The sequence below is a fragment of the Ammodytes marinus genome, assembly GCF_949987685.1.
Source record: "Ammodytes marinus genome assembly, chromosome: 21".
NCBI classification, from domain to species: domain Eukaryota; kingdom Metazoa; phylum Chordata; class Actinopteri; order Uranoscopiformes; family Ammodytidae; genus Ammodytes; species Ammodytes marinus.
This window is the reverse complement of record NC_137225.1, coordinates 20633760-20656808: the sequence shown is the minus strand read 5'-3', so window position 1 is coordinate 20656808 and position 23049 is coordinate 20633760. Positions and strand designations below refer to the sequence as shown.

Sequence of the window (23049 nt, the reverse complement as noted above, 5' to 3'; positions counted from 1 at the left end):
CCATCTGGATGCCTGTTTTCTTCCCGTAACTGTTTGGATGTTTGGCTGTTCTGGACGTCCGTGTTGCTTTTTCCATCCCATTTGTACACTGTGTTGAATTATATTCAAAATGTGGAGGAAGGAACTCAATGACAGGGAACCTCTCCATGCAAATTAACTTCAAGGCACTGATTCATTTGCAGGTGTTTGATGCTTTTTGGGAAACTGAAAAACAAAACAAATGTCTCTTTTGATAAAACTGCCCCAAAGTGTCATCACATGGGGAAAAATGTTGTTTTAACATTGTATTAGTAATGTGTCTCTCAGTCATAGAAAGACACACAACTGATGACACTGTGGATTTATGCCAGCCTGGACAGGAAGTGCTGACAACGTTAAACCCCTACTCACAACCTCAGCTGACCCTAAACAAGGAATGAAACATGATGGTAGTCACAGCAAACAATAAAAAATAAAATATGAGCCAAGTAAATTTTGATTTACAGACTGCAGACACATATTCCACCTTCTGGGTTTCCTACTATTTCAACAGATCATCCTGTAATGGAAATGGCACTAGTGTGACTGCATCAGCAGCCGATATGATTCCTGCAGGCTAACATGCAACTTAAACCCACTCCAATTTGCACAGAAACCCCTAACATGTAAATATGTCATCAACACACAATGATAATATCACACAAAATAACAAGTAAATCACCATTTAATAGAACATGTGCAGGACCATGTATACGCAGATACAAACCACCACACAGAAAAGCCATTTGGCAGACGGGTCAGAGACTGTAAAGTAGGACTCGAAGCAGAACTGAACACAGCAGGTCTCCAGGCCATGATGACCACACCCGGGCCCAGCTGGAAACAATGAAAACCTCATACTCCTCATCTCTTCCTCTTTCCCTCCATCTCTCCTGTCCTTTATTGTTGCACCTCGCATTACTTTAAAACCAACTCAACTTGAGGATCTCAGTCTTTAAAAGGTGGAGTCAGGGATTCTGGAAAACGCTAGTTGTCAAAATTGACAGTCTAAGCTGTTTATTTACACCAGATTTTGTTTCAGCGCACGCACAGTAAAGAAAGGTAGCAGATATTCTGAGGAGATATTCACTGATTTTGACTAGCGTTCTCCACTATCGCCTTTAAATGTTGTGTCTCTTTCATCTTCTTCTTCTATTCCCTTGGCCCTTGTCTTTTTTTTGTCCATCCGCTTCTATCGGACTAGTTTTCTAATCATGCCTGTGTCCCATACAACAGAGAGACAGAGGGAGTGTCCACTGCATTCTCCATCACCAGAGTAAACACTCGGTCAGCTAGTGAGCCATTCTCTCTGGCATGCACGCACAGGCCCCCTTTTAAAAAATAAAAAGCCCAAAAGGAAAACATTGGAGGGAGAAACAGATGGATGTCATTTGTGTTATAATGACAGACAATGGCAACATAATAGATTTTTCTTTTCTAGAGCCGCAGCAGAAAGGAGGTGTACAGTTTCGCTAAAATAGCAAATTTGGCACCGTCTTCCTCTGGTGACCTCTCCTGTGACACTGTCAGATTGTTTTTGCTTGCAATTCATCACCGTTGATTAGTAGCCTATCACTGTCACGCTGTCATAGGAGCATAGGTGTGGAGGGCAGGCGCTCTGAATGCTAATGTGGTGTTGTCTCATCAGCGGCGGAACAAAGCAGCGTGTGCACACTGACTGACTGTGGCAGGACAGAGGGCTCCATTATCACCGTCTGTGCCGCTGTCAAGCCTGTGTACTGTGTGGCCAATCACATGATCTGGCACTGAACAGACAGCCAATAAACACCGCCTTTATTGGGATGCCTCAGGACTTTATGAGGGAAAATATGCCATGCTCATCATTTTATAGGAGGAAGCACAGAAGGACAAATGAATTTTTAAGAATTTATATTTTTAAAACCATACACCAAGCAAAGTATTCTCCTAAACATATTTATCCATTCATCTCAGCTAAATGAGATTTTGAAGGACAGGCTCGGATAGCACTAGTAGTAGAGCGGGTTAGAGTATATAGAGAAGGGTGACCGACACACACCAGTGAACTATGGATTCTCTGTCAAGGCTCTGCAGAGGGATTATTCATTCCCACGGCTCCACCCATTGACTGTCTTGCATGACGTAACCTAGCTCTTGGTAGGTGGATCGGATTAAAATGTACGATCATGCACCACAGTGGCGGTTCTGGCATTCAAATGCTACGAAAACAAACACATGCAAAAAAGAAAATAAGAAATCTCCGTAGCAACCCTCTTCTCTCCCAGCATGCCGGTGATATAACCTGGAGGGGGGCAGGGGGGGTTGGGTGTAAGAGCCAACATGTAAACACTTATGACAGCAACAAAACACCTTCCACAACCAACATGCTTTCTTGCACTCACACACACACACACACACACACACACACACACACACACGCATGCATGCACTAGCTCCATCCACAGGCGACTGAGGCTCCTCCCAGCACTGTCTGCATTGCACCAAAGAGAGCTGCATCTCTTCCAAGACAGTTTTTCATCATCCGGGCCAAGGAGACTCAGCAGCATCCAGCTACTTCTCATTCACATCCTCTCTCTCTCTCTCTCTCTCGCCTCTTCTTTTGAGATATTGTATACTATATATATTATAGATTTTTTTTTCGTTTTTTTGGCCTTAATGTTCTGTGTTACCAAGGTTACACTCCCAAGGACAAGGTGTTACTTGCGTTTCTCGCTTTTGCTGAGCAAAGCCCCAAGAAACCCTTTCTCCTCGGCTTGTTTTCTGTCTTTCTGCCGTCTACTTACAAACCTGTACAAACAGCATCACTGTATGTTTACTGGGGCAGCGTGCACATATGTTGTAGGGATTATGTGTCTGTGTGCACACGTGGGGACAGGGGGTGTGAGGGAGGGGTTACTGTGGCAGCGTGAGGTGAATCAGCATTCTGTTCACGTTGCCTTTCACTACACACTCAGCCAAACTGCTAAGGACTACAGCGAGGCTCAAATTTACAACCACAAGCGGACACACATGCCCCTGAGTCTACTGTGAAGAAAAACCCTGTAGTCTGCAGCTGAATGGAGTGACAATGACACAGCAATAGTAGCCACAGGAGGGACATCTCACAATTCACTGTGCTGGTGGATCAAATGTGACCTACTTCTGAAGGAAAGTAAAAACTACAGGGTGTTTCATTCAGAAATTGTTTCAGAACAATATTTGGCATTTTGACAATTTGAATATTTTTGGTGTGGATGTTTAAATGCTTACGACCTGCAAGTCAGCGGTTCAGGTGTCTCAAGATAATCCATGTCCCAGAGCTTAAACTGCTCTGTGAGGGTAAACATTAACCTGCCTCAGCGGGAGGTATTACCTCACAGTTTAATGCCTCAGTGCATCCTAAGTCACTGACACACAACACATGCGTTACAGTTTGTCCACCATGAAGCTGCGTTCATTTTAAAATGCATCTTTTCCTCTTTGTTTTTCTTCCATCAAGATAAAGGCATCGCACACGATGAGATTCAGTGTAGCAGTATAGTTAAAAGGATTCCAATCCAATTAAACCATTTATTTTTAATGCGATTTTGAAAGCATAAAATAGGGATCACAGGTCTTCAGATCAGATCAATAACTATCACTATCAAAGCAGGAAAAATAAGTCTAAAGTATTTGTGTTCTCTGCAACAATGAAATATCCAGCAAAAGAAGACATACCAGAGGTTGAGACTGATCAGAATGACCAGACAACACTTGCATGTTTTCAAATAAACAGCATTTTACGATGTATCCCCCTCACACCAAAAAGTGGACATGGCCCCATTTGGGACCCCATTAAGATCTCAAAATAGCAAAGCAAATCCTTCGGATTGATTGATGTTAAGCCTCAAAAAAGGGTAGAAGGAGCAGGCAATGTCACATTGAGAGTACGGGTGACTTGGGTTGAAGACATGAAAGAGTCTTTGCCGGCGGACTGAAAAAGATAAGCTTGTCAGTTATCATGGTCATGCTGAAATTGTCAGACAGAACAGAGCAACAGAGAACAATGTCGATTAATATTAGCAATGAAACAGAAGGAGCAGAGTAGCTCTGGCCTTTTTTAACAGACGTCCCTGAGGGAAATATGTGCTGATTAAAGTTCTGATGCCCGCTTGGGACCGATCTGAAAGTTGTATGACTCTCATTTCTCCTCCCTTTCTCCCCTTCTCACTCACTGCCCCTTGGCTGCTTTCATATGCTAATGTAAGGGGGCAATTGTGCGGGCCAACAGCCTGGAATTCCTCTCCACAAAGGAGATGGAAGGAGAGAAGAGAGAAAGGAACAGACATAGAGAGAGAGAGACCAGACAAAAGTGGGCTGATGCACATCAGAGGCCCAAATCAACGCCCAAAGAAGGGTCTGCTACAAGAGTACAACGGGGCCAATGGTTGCTTTCTACTCCAGTGTATTTCTACTGTACACTAATGTAATACGGTAGTTTAGTTTGGCTTAGAGCTGCAACAAAGTTATTGAGTATTTTATTTATATTTTCTCTAATTTTAAAAAGTTTCAGAGCCCAAAAGATAGTACCAATAGCTTATTTTGTCCAGAAATATACTCACAAATATACTCAATTGACTTTCCTAAAAGACAATTAAAGAGATCAAATGTTTTAATTTGAAAAGCTTGAACCGGGGAATGTCATGGTATTTGTCTATTCATGAAGTGTTAGCCCTTATTTAGTGTCCAATCTACTTTAGTGTCCAACTTATTTTCACGTCATCTGGCAAATGGATTACAACAAGAGTGATTGTTTCAGATCTTCAGACAATTGACAGATTGTTCAAAGAAATACAATGTTATTAGCTTGCATTGCAACTGTTTTAGTCCCAAAAAAGGGTTAATGGGTACCCTTCATGCCTAGTTGGGTGTGGTCCATCACTATAGGGATGTCAGTTGAAGTGGCTGCCAATGCACCGCTGAGGAAGCCATCCCCCCAATATTAAAAGCCAGGGGCATCCAAACAAAGAAAGGACACACACACCATCCAGCCCACCACCTCCGCCAACCCTTCAGAGACAGAGAGCAGGTGGGCCAATTAGGGTCCCTAGGGTGCCCCCACCCACATGTGAGCAAAGCCCGGTATAATTGGTTTCCTCATCTATGAATTATTAATCCAGGTTGCTCTTTGAGGTTTTTGACAGAGTAGGGTCATGACAGTGCGCCCTCTGACACATACTGTCCTGTTTAACCCTCCAGTGCCATGTTAAAGTACTCCTCCAAACAAAGTGGGGAGACTCAGACATATCAGAGAATGTACACAACAACCAGAGGGGAATTGGTGCTATCTATGGCCCTTTGAAGTGATGTATGATGCTTGAGTATGATAACTTTTATTCTTTTCACTATGTGTGCTTAACAAACAACTGAAATCAATTAAATGTCAAAGTAGTTGACCAATAGTTGGCTAATGGTTTCAACTCTTAATAGTTGTATGATTGTTATTCTTTGTTCCATTGAGACTTAAGTGGTTACAAGGAACTTTCCTTTTTTGTTGATTTGGACAAAAGCGGTAGTGTTTTTACAACACCGGCAACTGCTGTCCTTAAGATATTTGCTAGGTCGTACTTGTTCGGGTCTGCCTTCAGGAAAAAAGTTTCCGGGAGATCGTACCCCAGCAAAGGTATTGATAATAACTATATAAAAATAGCATTCTTTTCACGGGTGGTCTTGTTTGCTGTTACAGGTCATTTATGATCATCAGAGTGAAAATGACACTGTTTTATAAACATTTAATAGTTCCCCTTAGGAGGTTAAATGATTGCTATAGTGCATGAGAATGAAACAATAACAGAACAAATATCTGTGGCGGGCCAAAATATTAATAGAGCTCTGGCCTTGCTGTTATTGGTGGCAGTGTTGTTGCTTCCCTGGCTCCTCTCTCTCCGTCTCACACCAGGTGTTAGCCTGTAAATATTTCATGAGGCCTCTGTGCCTTGCTACTGGCGCACAAAGGGCCGTTTTCACTGGCTCTGACAGCAGAGGCTCTCTGGAAACAGAGGCCTATCAGTTCGGCTTGGGACGCAAACAATTTTCAGCACTGCTAAAATTAAATTAGGGGAAGGGGCATACCAGGGAGCAGCTCTGCCGCAATGCTCGACACGGCTTCTTTACTACTCACATCAGGCATTCCATCGTTGCAAAATGAAAAAGGGGTCGAGGGGGAAAAATGTGTGAAACAATGAGCTGTCTGTGTGCGTTCCCAGTGAAGAAGCCGAAAAGGCATGTCGGAGATATGAAGTGTTAGTACGGTTGCCAAGTTGACTTCTGTGCACATAAAGAGACAAATAGATGGATACATGCAAGACAGCACCACAAAGAGCACAGTATGATGCGGAGAACATTCACATTCATATCCTCTGATCCACAGGAAAATATGCCACTTTCTGAACATAGAAAGGCGTTGACCTTTGCACCCTTGCACTTAACATCCCATGCCATAAAAATTAACATCCTCCAGTGGATTTTTACCAACCAGCAAGCAAAAGGCCTAGTTTCTACTTTGTGACATACATAAAGAAAAAAACGTTCAGAAATGTGTATTGAAGCCATGAACAAGAGATTTTAGTCCATGATTCGCCCATTAAAATAACTTAGTAAAACTAATTCTTCTAAATCAAGTTTAGTCTGGAGCGACCTGAGGCTGGAGTGCTCGGCATGCTGACCTCTCAGTGTCCCAGCTCTTTCAGTCAAGAGTCTCCAGTTCCACGCTGCACTACTGAATGAATGTTGGCTATTAATAAACGGGATGTCAGGGATGCCTTCTCTGGATAACTCAGTAGAGCAATAATAGGCCAACTCCTGCTGCCAGAGGGCTAGTTTGATTTTTGATGTTTAGGGCAGTTTACAATACAGTAATCGAACACACAAAAAACAAAACTTCCAGGAACCTTTGTTGCAGTCTCTCTTACTCTGCTGAGAAGATGATGATGGTTTATTAAAATAAATAAAATTGCACTTACAACTTTGTAGTTTGTCTTATTTGAAGTTAATATACTTACATGATTCTTGCTGTCCTGAGTTTTTACCCTCAGTTTTGAATGCACTTATACAGTAAGTCCCTTTGGATAAAAGCATCCGCTAAATGAAATGTGTATGTAATGTTAACTCACCTGTTGGTTCCAGGCGCAGTACAGATCACAAATCAGACTCCAGTTGTTGTTAATCATACAGTCGAGAACTTTAAGATGAGCCATTTTACACTGCACTGCAGATATCCAGGCACCTGCCCCTCAGCTGTGTGTAATGACCCCTGCTGTGCCCGGCGGGGACCCCTGCTGGAAACAACGCTCCCCGATGCCACCTTTACTGACAGGAGGCGAGAGGGAATCACCGGCAGAAGGCAGAGCGTACATCTCTGTGCCCATCTGCGAGCTCAGCAGGCGTCCTATCCACTGTGGTCATTGCCCCATCCGCGCTTCATTTGCAAAATGTTAATGATTCGTGCTGCGCAAAAAACTCAAGGAATTATCGTATAAGTAATGTTAAGAAAACCGCGTCCCTGACAGAGATATCCCGCAGACAACGGTTGTCAGCAGTCCGGAGCAGAGGAGTCCACCTGGTTATAATAGACGTGCAGGAGAGGCATCGTCATGGTTACGCAGCAGGATGGAGAAGCTTGTCCGGTGGACAAGCCTGATAGAAGATGGAGTATACTGTACTTTTACTTGTCATCTGCCCTGTGCGTATCGGTAACGCTCCCTCTCTCTCTTTGATTCTCGCCGCCGTCTCTCTTCCTGTGCTGGTGTCGGGCTGTGCCTCCCTGTGCTCGTCTCTGCAGCGGTGCCAGGCTGAGTCAGCCCGAGAGGAGAGTCAGAGCAGCAGAGGCTCACTGCAATGTAAATCACCACGCATCACAGGCCGCAATGCAGGACAAACTCAGGGATAGAATCATTCCCTATCTTCTCTCCGAATCTTTAGGACAGAGCAAAGGAAAAGGCAGAAGGTCTCAGCTCTGCCACTGTTTCAGCAATGCGTATGCCTTTGTCTCTATCTGCGACGTGAGAATACACCTGAGGCTTTTAACACTTCAAGAGCTTTTTGGCGATCTGAGTGATGCTCCAAGCCTCCAACTCCGTGCCTGACTGATTCTGCATTTTGCTGACAATGCGGGACTCTCTAGTTATTTATTTCATTACTCTGCAAAAAAAAAATCGTCTCGCTCTACTATGCAGAAACGTGAAGACTTCTCGACAAAATAGGGCAAGAGGACTGTAGTGCCGCAGCCCCCACCACTCTGCAAAACAAGAACTCAAGTCAGTGAGCTCTCTTTAAGTAAATCGACGTTAAGTTAAAAGCTTCCTCTCATCGTGTGATGTTAAAGAGATCCAGAGGAAAATATGCCGGAAATGCATAAAGAAGAGAGAATTAGGAAACTACTGGATGCCAGTAAATAGTTGTCTGGGATTGTTTATGTTCCTTCCACCCCTTTGATGCTGCGTGACGTCCAGATGGTTGTGATTGTGTGACTGTACGGCGGCCTCATCAGAGCTCACTTCAAATGAGAAAATGCCACAACCACTTAGGAGAGTGGAGCAGCCCGAGGTGGGGTTTAAGAAGAAATTCATGCAATTTTAATAACCCATTTGCACTACTGTATGTGTCACCCCTGCCTTCGTTTTCTCTTTTTCCAATCAACAGGGAACCCGAGGATAACAACCGAAGACTAGACTAGACTATCCACTGTTGATATGGCGATCTAAAACCAACACACCGCTGGGAGAACTCTGGTAATTGAACAGGTGCAGGGTAAAGACAGCTTGAGTGATAATATAGACACAAGACTCTGCGTTTGTAGCCTCCTGACCTAACACAGTCCGGTCAAAAAGGTCAGCCAAGACCCACAGGCTGTACTCAAGTGACCAGACATGGCAACCAAGGGCCCCACAACGCACTGTCAACAGAACAGTTCAGGAGGCGATCACTCACTCACTCAATGCTCTCTTCTGCTTACTCTTACACCGTCTAGTGTTCTACATTATCGACAGAACACCTCTTTCTACTTTACTAAACCTTGGAAGGCCAGGCAGCCAGTAGGAAAGATTTACTGGAAAAGCGGCTTATTCTCATACTGAAGTTTAAAAAAAAAAGAAGAATGTCAGGGCTGTTATCAGACAACCTCAGCAGGAAAAAAACAAAAAACGTTCATCACATAAGAGAAAAAACATGGAAGACAGACATGCCCTAAAGGCCTAAACAAATGCTCAGACACCCAAGACTCTTGACAAAATGAAACCATGTTTTCAATCGTATGCATATTTTTTAGGCCGGGAAAATCCAACAAATCATCCTAAAGACAGAGTGTTCCAAAAAATATGAACTAAAGGAAAAAAAACATCTGCACAACAGCTGACAGCTCCAAAGACAAGTTAATTGTACAAAGACACAACGTTTCAATCAACAATTTGGTCTTCCCAACACCTGCAGAAGACTAAATTGTTGTTCAAAAAACATTGTGTAGTTGAGATGAAAAAAAAACGTACCGTAATTGTATTTTAAATCTATAAAATACGTCAAGAGATGCAGTAAAAGTGTTTATAAGAAGTAGTGCAATTTGTTGTAACTATGTGCAGCTACTAGGACAATTATAGCCTTCACTTTAGTCCAAATTATTTTGTGCTGGAATAATTGAAAACGGTCTGTGAATAACATCTACACAGTGAACTGCTGTGACATCATGCTGCAACATGTGCATGATCCGCGGATGCAAAAACTCCACCCATCACAAGCCGGCAACAGGCCAGGAAAGAGTCAGAGCATGTGCCCTACCCCCACGCTGAAGCCAATATAATCCAATCAATTCTGAGTTATGGATCTTGTGGTAACACACACACAAGCGCGCACAAAGTCAGAGCCACACACCGGAACGGGAGGGCATGCATGTTTTATAGATGTTGAGGTTACATCACTTCAATAGGAAAATAGATGAGGGCGTCAGGCACAGAAATGTAACTCCATGACAATCACATGGGGACCAGAAACTTATTGAGACAGTTGACAGATGAGTCGGATTATTAAATTCAGTGTAGAAGATGGAGGGAAGGTTGTTTAACATTTTGTCACAAGCTTTATTCACTGCAGTCCAGCAAGACTGCAGGTAAAAGTAGTAATCATCCCTGATGATGGTATCCAATCAGAGACTTCCATAACCTTAATTTGAATGATTTATTGGTTGATTAATTTATTTTGATGGTTGCTTGGGTCTATAAAAAGTCAGAAAATGGGGATAGAAAAGCCCATTGCTCTTACCCAGAAACAAATGTTATATCTTCAAACCACTTGTTTGTCCAACCAACAACCTAAAATTCAAAGATATTACATTTACAACCATATAAAACTAAGCCAGGCCTCATACTAGAAAAATAGGTGGAACCATTAAAAGCGTATTTAATTGATCAACAATTGATTTTAGCACTGCTGGTTTTCCAATTACCCCTGAAGCTGGCTTTATAAAAACCATTGTTAGTTTTAGGAATATAACTTTCTTTTAAGTGGCTAATATGTTTTTTTTTCCTTTATACACTTACCTTGACTGTACTGTATTATTCTTAGCTCTGTAAATGTATACAGGTATATCCCATAGAGTCTGAAGACTCTTTTGCAAGGGAAATAATCATTACTCATTTCCAAGAGCCCTAATCTGTAGAAATTTACGTTTTAAGCTTTTTGGATTTTAACTGACAGCGTGCTGGCCTTCTTAAATGACATAAACCCAGTGGTTTTTCTACCAACAACTGCTAGGCTACAATTAAGCCGCTGTGGTCAATTTGGGGGAATTATTTTGACGACTCCCTAAGTTCAGTTTTGAGCTCAAGAGGCTTCCACAGCCAATCGGAAAGAACTGGAGCTACCAAAACAGTGACTCCGCCATTCAATGGCTTTTTCTGCCATCCATTCATGAAATCGTTCCTTCATCAGGGTGCCCTTGTTCATTTCCACTGCTGACGCTCACAGGAAATAATGTGGTTTCCTGCCAAGACCTCAAAAGCCCACAGTAAAGCAGCGGGTTAAGATATGGCCTGATAACACCTTGTTACATAAGGGGCGCTCAAAAACAAATAGTGCATGTAGTTTAAAAATAATAATAATAATTTTGTAGCTGAAGGAGGGAATATCTCTATCTTACTTTCAACATTATTTGCTCCACAGCTGCAGTCTAGATACTGTATTTATTACCAGCCAATACACAGTGCATTGCATAATTGTGTGGAATATGACAGGATGGAGAGCTATACTGATAAACTGGATCGTCACACACACACACACACACACAGACTAGTCTAGTGTATGACATGTCTTGGAGCCAAAGATAGGGGCGGATTGGGAGCGAGTGTTTTGACGAAGATGCCTTGGGCATGTGTAATGGATAGTGTCTCAGCCTCACTGAGCATTAGACTGGTTCTGGTCTGCCTGTCTGCCTGCCTGTATCTACTACAACCCCACTACACTCCTGGCCCCCACCATCTTCTTTCTGCCCTTTCTTTATCGTACAGAGGGTCGGGGGCATCCAGGCAGAAGAGACTGTGTGACAGCGAGCCAATTGGCAAAGCAGAGAAGAAAAAAAAGAATGGTGGCATTTTTTTCCACTGGTTAAACACTCATCTGCCTGGACACCCTTGCCCTCTTCCCGCTCTCTCCCTTCCTCCCTCCCAGCATCCACCCATCAATCATCCCTCCATCCGTGCCCTGTGCTGTGGCCAACGGAATAATGGCGACGTGTGTGACAGCAGCCAGTCTGGGCTTTTAGCAGACTGAAGGATGATATGCAGAGGAGCCATGCCGAGCACGAGCGTCACCTCTCTCGGCAAGAGGAAAAAGATAAGGGGGCCGCCACCCACCAACACAGATACACACATATTTTGGGGTGACCTTGAATCCGGCGAAGCACGCGTACACACTTCCTTTTTTTAAATATTTTCCAGGAAAAAATAGCCACAACAGCTGGGAGGTTTGATTCCGATAAGAGATGCCAAAAACACACCCTCTGGTTTCAGTTTGACGACGATGTGCGCAAGGCAGAACTGGTGTTTTCCTACCAGGGGGGAAACCCTTCAGAGATCGGGCTCTTGGTTATTCCCAAGGCACTTTCTCTCTTTGAGTGTATGTGCTAAGACACAAGCCAGGTCACGTCCAGGTCAGTGTCTTGTTTATAGGAATAAGGAAAGAACCCTGGTGTGCTGCACAACACACATTTGCGTTTCAAATGTATGCAAATTAGAACTGGTTTTTGTCTCTGCTTTGATTGATGAACTGCCTCATGGAGACACTGTAATCTCTTTTTCTTAACGCAGGGCATTCCAAAATTAAACAATCAAACGTTCAAAAAGTGACATCATAGCGAGCTTAATTTGGGCTTGGATGTGGCGCTGGAAATGTAAGTTATCTTTTGACCCTAAGTGCTACCAGCTGGGTATGTACAGTATGTGGAAAACCTAGAATGAGATTCTAGTTTCCAGAGAGAAAAAAAACAAGCTCTCACGACACGTGGCACACACCGACCAACGTCGCATTCCCTGACCCTTACAAATGATACTGTCCTGACCAGCGCTCAGTCACATATTCAGAGAAAACCGAGGGCGATTCCAGTACAGTGATCCCATTTTTCCCTCTCTACCGACGCACACAGCATTCATCTTTCCACGGGTTAAATATAGCATCACTGAAAACACGCGGGAATAGAGGACGGATGAAAGGCAAGCGTGTGGACCGGGGAGAAAAAAAAAGAAAAAAAGGCCAGGGGTTTATATTCATGGGAGGGGCTATATTTAGAGCATCAGCAGCCCTTACAACACACCACTGGTCTCATTCGCTCTAACATGAATGATGGATGTGATCAATACATGATACAGTGTTTCACTATTGTGTTCTTGTTTGTTTCCCCTTGTACTTTTCCCACTATGTCTCTTTTCTGTCAGTGTTGGCGAAGCAATTATAGATACAGGCTTTGCTGATTAAAATCAGAAAATGTAAAACTGAAATTGACTGAGGAAAAGAGGGAGGGAGATGGAAAAACACCGGGCAAAAGTGACATGCTTATACGGGCATATTGAGCTACAACTTTAGATTAGTTCCTGATTTTCGATATAACTGCAAATTTTTGTTTTTTGTTTGATTCATCTTATAATGGACGTGTTGTCCACATGCCTTGTTTTAGCCCCAACAGTCCAAAAGATAATTCAGCAATCAAATCCGAAACATTTATTAAATCATTTATAAAATACATTTTTAAAGTAAATGCAACAGCTGTGGAAGGATTTTAACAAAAGGATGGGATAATATCACCCCTTCAGCTTTAAATTTTCCATCATTTTATGGACTTTGAAAATGAAAACGGCATCAATATCAGCCCTATTTCAAACAACAGGCGTAACTTTGTTAGATAAGCTATTTTCAAATGATCTGAAGGTCTCAGCTGCTTCCTTACAACCCTGCTAGTATCAATGTGACAGCAGGTCGAGCGAGGTAGAGAATGTGAATGAGCCCAAGAGAGAGAGAGAGAGAGAGAGAGAGAGAGAGAGAGAGAGAGAAGCAGACGACATGGGGTATTTTCATCCCTCCTATTGTACTGGGGTCAATTTGACCCCACAAGACATTTCTTTTGAGGGGAAAACATGTTTGTCATTCACCAAATGGTCTGAAAATTATAGGGGTTGTTCAATACTATGCTTTTGATGATTCCTATACATTTGAAGTGTTTTGATAAAATTATGGGTGTTTTATTGAATTTTATAACACCTGTTGTACTCTGGGGTCAATATGACCCCGCAGCACACAATGGTGCAATGGGGCAAAATGTCACACTATACTGCTTCTAACAGAGGAAATACCCGCCCCCCCTTCTTCAAACGACATCCACACACACACACACACACACCTACACACACACACAAACACACACACACACACACACACACACCTACACACACACACACACATACACACACACACACACACACTTCACCAGCACACACACACACACACGAGCACACACACGCACGCAAGTACGCACATACACACACACACACACACACACACACACACACACACACAGACCCACACACACACACACAACACAGACACACACACACCCACACACATACACACACACACCCACACACACACACATGCACATACCTGTACATGAGCACACACCCACGAGCGCACACACACACACACACACGCACACGCACACACACATGCACACATGAGCACTCCCCCCCAAAAAACACACACAGACACACACAAACAGAACCAACACCTGTGCCTTTGATGTGTGGGGTCAAGCAATGGTTAGGAAAACAAAACACATAAACAGATCGTTTCCTGCAGACTCTGCACCATTTCAAATCTTAGTCTGAGACAGGCAGCATGATCAGTAGGCAGCAGGCTTTACCTAACAGGCTTGTGAGCTCATTTTGAACCAAGTTCAACAAAATGCAATGAAGTGAATCAGCAAAGATCACTCCATAACTACCGGCCTCGCATGCAACTGAGGGCCAAATCGAGGGTGACTCACTTCTAAAAAGTAAATTTTTGCAAAGTTTTACATGTTTTAATGTTGTGTTGTGATGTTTATTATGTCAGGTAAAGAGTGAGGATAAAGTTGAGTATAAAACTGAAAAACTGAGGTTAGTGATTATTTATGCTTTTTGCCTTAGAAACAGTCAAACCAGGCGAGAACTGACCCTGCCTGGTTTGACTGTCTAAATCCAAAAATGCATACTTTTATATAAACAAGTCTGTTGGCCCTAAATTAAAAAACTAATGGAAATATTTGTGGTAATGGGTTGGACTCAAGTCAGACTAAAGGTGTAACACAAAATTAATTGATAATTTATACTTTATAGGCTTTAAAAAACAGCCGAACTGGGCGGGGTCAATATGACCCCAGAGGACCATGGGTGTTTGTATTTGCTCCTATTAAAAAAATCTAAGTGATTCAAAAACAGTTTTTTCACTAACCTTTGACATAAGCCACTCTCTAATGAGTCATATAGTCAAAATCATGTTAGGGATTTTTTTTTTTTTTTTTTTTTTATTTCAAATCGAAAAAATTGTATATTTTTATGTAAACAAGGTCCGTTGGCCTAAAATTCCAAAACTAAGGCAAATATTTGTGGTAATGGGTTGGACTCAAGTCAGAGTAAAGGTGTAACACAAAATGTATTGACAATTTATACTTTAGGCTTTAAAAAAACACCAAACCGTTTGGGGTCAATATGACCCCAGAGGACCATGGGTGTAAGTCTGTCGGGAGTACATTACGAGGGTTAATGAGCGGGGCAGCTGTGCCTGAATTACTCCTGCGTTGCTACCATAGCTTTAGCATTGGCAGGTTGGGGTGGGTGTCTGTATGTCTTGGGGTGTGTGTGTGTGTGTGTGTGTGTGTGTGTGTGTGTGTGTGTGTGTGTGTGTGTGTCTCCCTCATTAGCGAGGCGAGATGATGCAACACAGTGGGTGGAAGAGTGGGGAGACATGTCCCGCCTGTGGCCTCAACTCTCACTAGACCCCAGGGGGGACAGCAGTTCATAAGCACTGAAGCTTGAAATGTTGTGTGTGAGTGTGTGTATGTGTGTGTGTGTGTGTGTGTGTGTGTGTGTGTGTGTGTGTGTGTGTGTGTGTGTGTGTGTGTGTGTGTGTGTGTGTGTGTGTGTGTGTGTGTATGTGTATGTGTATGTGTGTGTGCGTGCGTGTGTGTGAGAGAGAGAGTTTTATAGGAGGAATCAGGTACATAAAAAAAACTCATCCCAGTTTCAAGCCCTAGGCAGCGAACACTGACTCACAGGTGACTCACACCTTCTACAGAGAAAGTTTTCTTGTCCTTGGGTTATTAAGAGATTGATGGAGCCAAATTGTTGATTCAGTTGTAAACCACGCACCTGCAAAGCCTTTTTTGTTTAGTATTTTATTCTACTGTACTTCTGCACATCTTAACTTATATTCTTGACATATGAGGGTTGAAAAAACCTTTGTAAATGAGGGTTCATCTGTTGGTCTAGCTGAGTTGAAGCTGATGGAAACTGGAGAGTATCACAGTGTCAGGAGTTAGTGGGGAAGCAGCCTGCGTCGGGAGGTAATTGATGTATTTTTGATGCCTCTGCTCAACAGCTGTGGTGGTTGTAGTTCTGTTCCTCGTCGAGGGAGAGTTAAGTGATGTTTACGGGAAACATTTATTAGATTGCAGAGACGGATGTGAAGAAAAACCACAATGCAGTGTGACTCTCAAAGCAGCCAGTAAAGGAGACGGATTCATTCTTGTCTTTAAATCTAAGAGATCTTGTCTCACTTTCTCAAAATGTCTCAATCTGACGGTACACGAAACATCCAAGAAAAAATGGTGCCATTACCAAACTCAAAGAAATGATGGGGAACATCGATCTCATTTTCCTCTGGCGAGTATTTATTCTGCTCAATCTTATAATTAAGATCATTTCAAACAAATATCTCGTCCCTGTGCTCTTTAGTCGATAAGCAATTTGACAAACTCTGGTGCTGTTATTTTTATGCATTTTCCTCTTCCAAAAGAATTATGTCGTAGCTAGTTCTGACATAGTAAGAGGATTACAGCGTGCCACACACACACACGCACACGCACACGCACACGCACACGCACACACACACACACACACACACACACACACACACACACACACACACACACACACACACACACACACACGCAGCACTGTTGCCATTTTCTGATGACAGATTAATCCAAAACATGCCACCGCTGCACTGCCGTTATGACACGCATCAAGCCTAGCAGGTTCCGTGATGATGATTATGATGATGTAACCCCCTTGAAGCTAAAGGGAAAAGAGGAAAAGGATGAGCTCCACAATGTGCCATTTATGAGAGTTTGGCATGCAGCAGACAGAGCCACAAAAAGACCCAGTAAGATTAGCACTGCCAGTATAAAACTGTCTTTGTGCACTTGAACAGTTGTCAAGAGTGGGGAAGAAAATGAACTTAGTCACCCCGCAGAACACTGGCAGATGTGATGTGCTGTGCGCTGCAACACTTAGCTCACACTCGCTTGCTGTTTCCCCTCAAGAGTGCTCCACAAACTTTGAAACTTCAGCGACATGTCACAAGTTTTCTGAAAATGAGAAAACCTTTAAGACAGCTGCTGATGAAGTTACAGAAGCTAACTAGTGGGATGGTTTTTCACGGGCACTTCCAATGCATCCAGGTGAATGTTATAATCAGGGAATCCACATGCGAGCGACTGACTCCCGCTCCTGTCAAGCAGTACAACGCTTGCATTGTGTCAAAAATAGACTTTCCATAAGGACTCTCCGGCAAAATGAATACTGTTGTAAGGTTTATAACTTCACTCTGACATACTGCTAAACTGTCAAATGCCACAATGAGCAGATACCTGTAAATAGAATAAAATAGCAGCAACAATGAAAACAGTATTGGACGCAGACACATGTCCATCATCCTAAATCTTACCTCGCAAGACGGAGTCACTGCTCTGTGTTGTTTACTCTCTTCATTGTCCTGTGGTGAATCACTCCAACGCGCTGCCATCATTTCATCTCAAACCGCAGAGGAGGAAGAAGTCCTTTTAGAGCCCACATTGAGCTGGAGTAGGACCAAGCCAGGAAAAAATATTTAATAAAAAAAAAAGAAAAAAAAAAGGAAAAAGAATATCCTAATCCACACCGTCCTCCTTCTTCATGTCCATCAGTGGCTGAAATCTGAACACAGAACACACGACAAGTTATTTAGGGAAATAAATGCAAGAAAGACACTTCCAGATCAATGCAGAATAGTTAGTTAACGGATTTGTATCAAGACGAGCATTGGCATCCAAGTTTGGCCAAATATCAGCACCATGAGCAACTATTTGACATCCTGATATGTAATTATGAAAAATACAACAGCCATTATGCCACATGGGAATTCATGAGTCCCTAAAAGTACCACGAGCCTGGTCAACCAAGGACACCCCGGGACAGCCCAACATCTTTACTGTACTGGCTCTAAATGAAGAGAGCTATAAACCTATTACAGTAAAATAATAATTAAAAAAAAGACACCCAATAGGAATATAATATTGACCTTAAAGGCATGGCATTCATATGATGCTTCTATTCAATGAAATAAGTGTATGTGGCTCAAAGTGGGGACTGGCAGGTGCATAGTCGCGTTTTTATTTTTTGTCACAAAAAAAATATGAAGTGACGCCTCTAATATTAGACGAGACATGCATGTGAAATAGGCTACAAGCGGAGTGCACCAAAAGGAAAAAATAAACACCAGCCATCATGTAGGCTATTAAAGCCATAGGCTCAATAAAAACCGCCAGGATACTCTCTCTCTCTCCCTTTCTCTCTCTTTCCATATGACACACATGCAATAAAAACGACCTATTTACTTCGTTTTTCCTAGTCCCTCTAAGCAAGAAAAAAAATATCCCCTTGTTGCCGTTGTTACTATGGGTTGCTGGATGATGACAAATACAAGCAAAGCAGGGGCGGACGACAGGTTGTTGCCGTGGCTATAATTGCGAACACTAAAAAAAAAAAAAAAAAAAGGAAAGGAAAGAAAGAAAGCTAAAAAGAAAAACGTACCTGTTACAAAGTCAGAAAACTACTCCGAAATGGCGAGACACATCCATTGTCCAGAGTAAGGGTAGTAGTCCAGTCGGTCCGAAGATGGGTTAAAAAAAGCAAGAGGCTGTCAAGAGCTTATAAAGCGGGATATTCAGTCTCCTTTTAGAGCTAACGTTACACTGGCCGACCGCTGAGGCTCACTACCTGTTAGGAAAAACACACTGCAAAAAACACGGTAGACGCCCTTCACTGGGCATTTCTTCGTCAGGAACGCCCGCCAAAAAATAAAGCTCCCTTGTTCATTCATTTCCCATCATTTCCGAGCTTCCAGTCGACGCTAAAACAAGTCAAAATAGACACACAAAACAAAAGTAATATGGTACTCCTACGTGGTCCCAGTTGGCGGCGCGCGCGACAGTCTGTATGTGCATAGATGAATCTCCCGACTCTGCTGAAGCCCCGCCCCCTCGCTTACCCTCTCTCGGGGCGTCGTCCAATCACAGGGCCAGTTTAAATTCAGAATTTTGAAGCGGGCCAATTGGAGGCCTTGTTACATAACAATACATAAAAAGAGTAGAGCATCACTATAGTATTCATATTACATTTCTTGTAGAAATAAATACATTTTTCCAAGTTTTGCACACAAATGTACTATTTAAGGTACCATTTTATGTGACTTTATATTTCTACCTTCCAAAGAAAAATATTGTACTTACTATTGTATTACTCTACATTTATTTGATACATTAAATTACTTACTTACAAACTATGCATACGAAATATAATCAACAAATAAAACATGATATATTATATAGAGTATGCTACCCTGCAATATCCAACAGTATTACAAATAGCCCTACCTTTAACTGCTGCAGCATAACAGTGATACTTCTATAATATATCTTCTGATCCAATAATAGTGTACATACATACACGTACATTTACATATGAATTGGTATTTTGAAGCTAGTACTTTTATATTTTTATCCATGTACAACATTCTATTCTGTGATACTGTTTTTTTTCTGGGAAAATCAGAGGACTTCTATAAGCTCTCTACTTTTTTTGTAATATTCAAAAACTGTATTAAAAAGTAACTAGCCTACATATTAACTAAAGTGCTTTGAAATATTGTATTGCTTCTTCTGCCACTTATCAAACATGACCAGTATCAAAGAAGTTCACAGAGACACATTCCACTCACACCATACTCAGCTATGTAGCCTTTGGCTGATAAACACTTCATTCCCACATTGTCATTTAGCGTTTTCGGAACCTTCACAGTGAGCAAATGAAATCACAGGGACATCATTGTGAGCGGGCGAGAAAAAATCCCCGAGGCTCACACATATGCTGAACTCTCATTTCCCTAACGTTCAACTGGTGAAACATATTTGCCTAGCCATTATCAACTGTACAACAGCAGTGTCCTTAACTTTATTATGGTGACATATAGGGCACGGCAAACACATGGGACTCCACAGAGCAGGAAAAAAAGGGGTTGCACAGCTGATCCAGGCAAAGACAAAGGCTGACAGTGTTCAGTTTGCAGGCTACTCCAGCAGCACAATAGAGGGGAGGACAATAGGACTCCTTTGACCCTATATTGTGGCGAGGTTTCCCTGGTTTCAGTGAGGAGCTATTGTCTAAAGCGCTGGTGCACCCTCACCCAGACAATGGACAACTTAAACTGATGTAAGTGGGACTTTGCATTATGTGTTGGCAAATATGAGCTTCATATTCATTTGAAGCAATGTGTTTATCAGACTCCATTATCATTGTTAATGCAGAAAGGTCTTATTGATTTGATATAAAGTGTGATTTGTGAGTCACAAACCAAATGCATTATGACAACTTCAGCTTAATTTAACATAGAGGGATACTGTGTTCCCACAAAAAGCCTCTCGCAATCTGTGTAATTCTGCAGTACATGTGACGTGCGTATAAACATGAACAAGAAAACTATACAAATGTTTTACTGGTGCAACAATTTCAGAGAAAACACTGATTGGTACTTTCCTCTATAAAAAAGAGGGAAAAAAACACTTAGCCTACCCACAACAGTACAATCCCCTTTGCTACAGCTCAAGACACACGTGCAGTGCAGGGTTGTTGTTGTTGTTTTTATGAATGGCTAAGTGAGGAAAGAGGATTTGAGATCAATGAATGGTGAACAAGGCTTACTGTGGAGTTGTAGTAGGTGTGTGTATAGTCTGCATGGATGACTAAATGCATGTCAACTTTGAAAAGAAAGACTCCCATTTGGTTTTAAATGAAAATGATAGTAATAATGAAACACATAAAAATAAATTGGTGTAAAAATAATACTTTAATCGTCATAAATGGAAATATCTTGTGTATGAAACATATGAAATATGAAATTAAACAGATTATTATGAGAACTACAAACTGAATACAATACGTTTATTTGAAGAAATATGGGAGAATATTCAACATAAAGAATGTTCTTTATTCATTGTAGCAGGTGCACATTACATTATCCTGGCTTTGCCAACTCATCAACCTATGAACTGTGAATTATTTATGATTTGCAAGTTAAAACTATTAACGGCTATGTTTTGTCTGTGCATTTATTCTTTCTTGTCATTGTTGTATAATTGTTTGTTAGTATAATGATATTTTTTATGTATTTGTTTATTTTACTTTAGAAAAATGCTAATGGAAAATGCATGTCCACTGTGCAGTTTGATTCCTTATATTTGTATTACCAATGTGCAGTTGCAGTGGCAGAGTGACTCAAACATTCAGCAGTGGAGAGATTACGAGCTCTCTCGTGGCAGCAAAATGTTTGGCTGGATTAGCACATCAATGGAAGCCCAAGTTCAAAGCCAGGCAGCGCTAGGATTAGGACAGGTGGGAATGATTCTGCAGCACATCACGCTCATATAATGTGTACAATGTTTACAACACTCTGTCATTCAAAACACCCACCAGGCAAGACAATATACAGTATAGGTTTAATTTATTATGGGTTTGTTTAAACTACAGGCGAGTATTACAGAGGATGAGGATCCCTCCCCGCTCCATGTTGTATAAATAGATCTGGCACTGGGTTTGATGACTGGATGAAACCCAGCAGCAGTCAATCTATCAAACCCTGGGGCCAGCCAGTCTCTAATTGGAACACAATGAACGCTGGAGAGGATGTTCTTTCAATTTGCGTACCCAGATGCATCAGTAAAGCAGTATTTATTAAGTTCCAAACTGGGAATGAAGAGTGTGTATTATTTTAGAATGTAGAACATGTATTAATGCAGCTTTGAATATGAGGATACACTAGCCAGTTTAGGGCTTCAGCAAAATATGTCGGCCTAGCTACCATAGGACAAGTGTACTTCCTAAAATGTCAAACTTCTCTTTTTAAATATTATGTTTAAGTTAGATTTTATTTGTCATGAAGTCGACAATAACGTTGAATGAACCAGATGCACTGTTTGTGTGTTTTAGCATATTTGCTAGTTCTCTTGTTGTAATCTGTACAAAAAGTGTCTGACTCCAGGAAGTCATTGCACCAGGCTAGCTGATTCCCTTACCTCCAGTCTTTATGTTATAAGCTATAAACTTAAATCTCCTTAGAAGAATGATATCAATCTCCTCATCGAAAATGTCAAACTATTCCTTTAAAGACAGAACAACACATAAGGTCTCTGCAGTTACCATGGTCTAACTGTTGTGCTGTTGATGTGAAATATAATCCCACTGCTCTGCCTCTAACCACAGGCTTCATATGTCAAATGCACGGATGTGTGGCCATTCAAAATGTACAATTCCCGTTTTGTTCCTTTTGTTTCGTTGTTTACCTGTAGCCTTCTTTCTGCGGTCGGCCCCCCTGTCCTGTCTTCCCCTGACGGAGCTACTACAAAGCCGCAGCATGTGAAAGCTGCCAGGCTTTTTGTCCCATCTCGCTTTCACTCAACCCCACATCAAGGTGAAGGACAATGGCCTCTGGGTTCCCAGGGCAGTGCGGGGGGGGCATTAGCGCTGGGATAAGTTAACCACTACCACCATGTGTTGATGTTCTGTGATAAGGACCCCACAAGGTTGCAGGTAAGAGGTAGGCCTACAATGGGGGGCTTTGTGGTGGAGGCCGCACAGATAGCACCAAACCCAAAAAGCTGTGTAATTAGTTGACTGTCTTCCGTCTTTGCTTATCTCCCTTCGCTGCACCTTAGGGGTCATGGACAAGTAGCACGACTGAATTTTAGGGGGTTCCTCTAAATGCATTTAGTGAAGGTGTGAGTTGTTTCCCATGAGAAACCTGAGAGCATTTTGAAAGCACAACACACATAATCTGAGTGAACCAAACCTCCCAGAAATCTCTTTTGTTTGCAGTCACTCATTTTATCCAAATAGCCGCTCATTTATCAGGTCATTTAACTCAGAGAGGCCTTGGACCTGGACCTGGACCATTACCTTTGGCTTGGAAACT

General features: G+C 42.1%; 1 protein-coding gene across 1 annotated transcript in view; it reads right to left on the bottom strand.

The window, feature by feature from the left end:
* Nucleotides 1-18969, bottom strand: part of arhgap21a (Rho GTPase activating protein 21a) — an 81169-nt gene extending 62200 nt beyond the window's left edge. Inside the window, exons 1-2 of the mRNA XM_080050352.1 lie at nucleotides 18618-18969; nucleotides 17494-17741 (exon numbers count right to left, since the gene is read on the bottom strand). Of these exons, the coding sequence (XP_079906478.1) occupies nucleotides 17494-17574 (81 nt within the window). The 5' untranslated portion in view covers nucleotides 17575-17741; nucleotides 18618-18969. The remainder of the gene's footprint in view (nucleotides 1-17493; nucleotides 17742-18617) is intronic.
* Between the last annotated feature and the right edge of the window lie 4080 nt (nucleotides 18970-23049).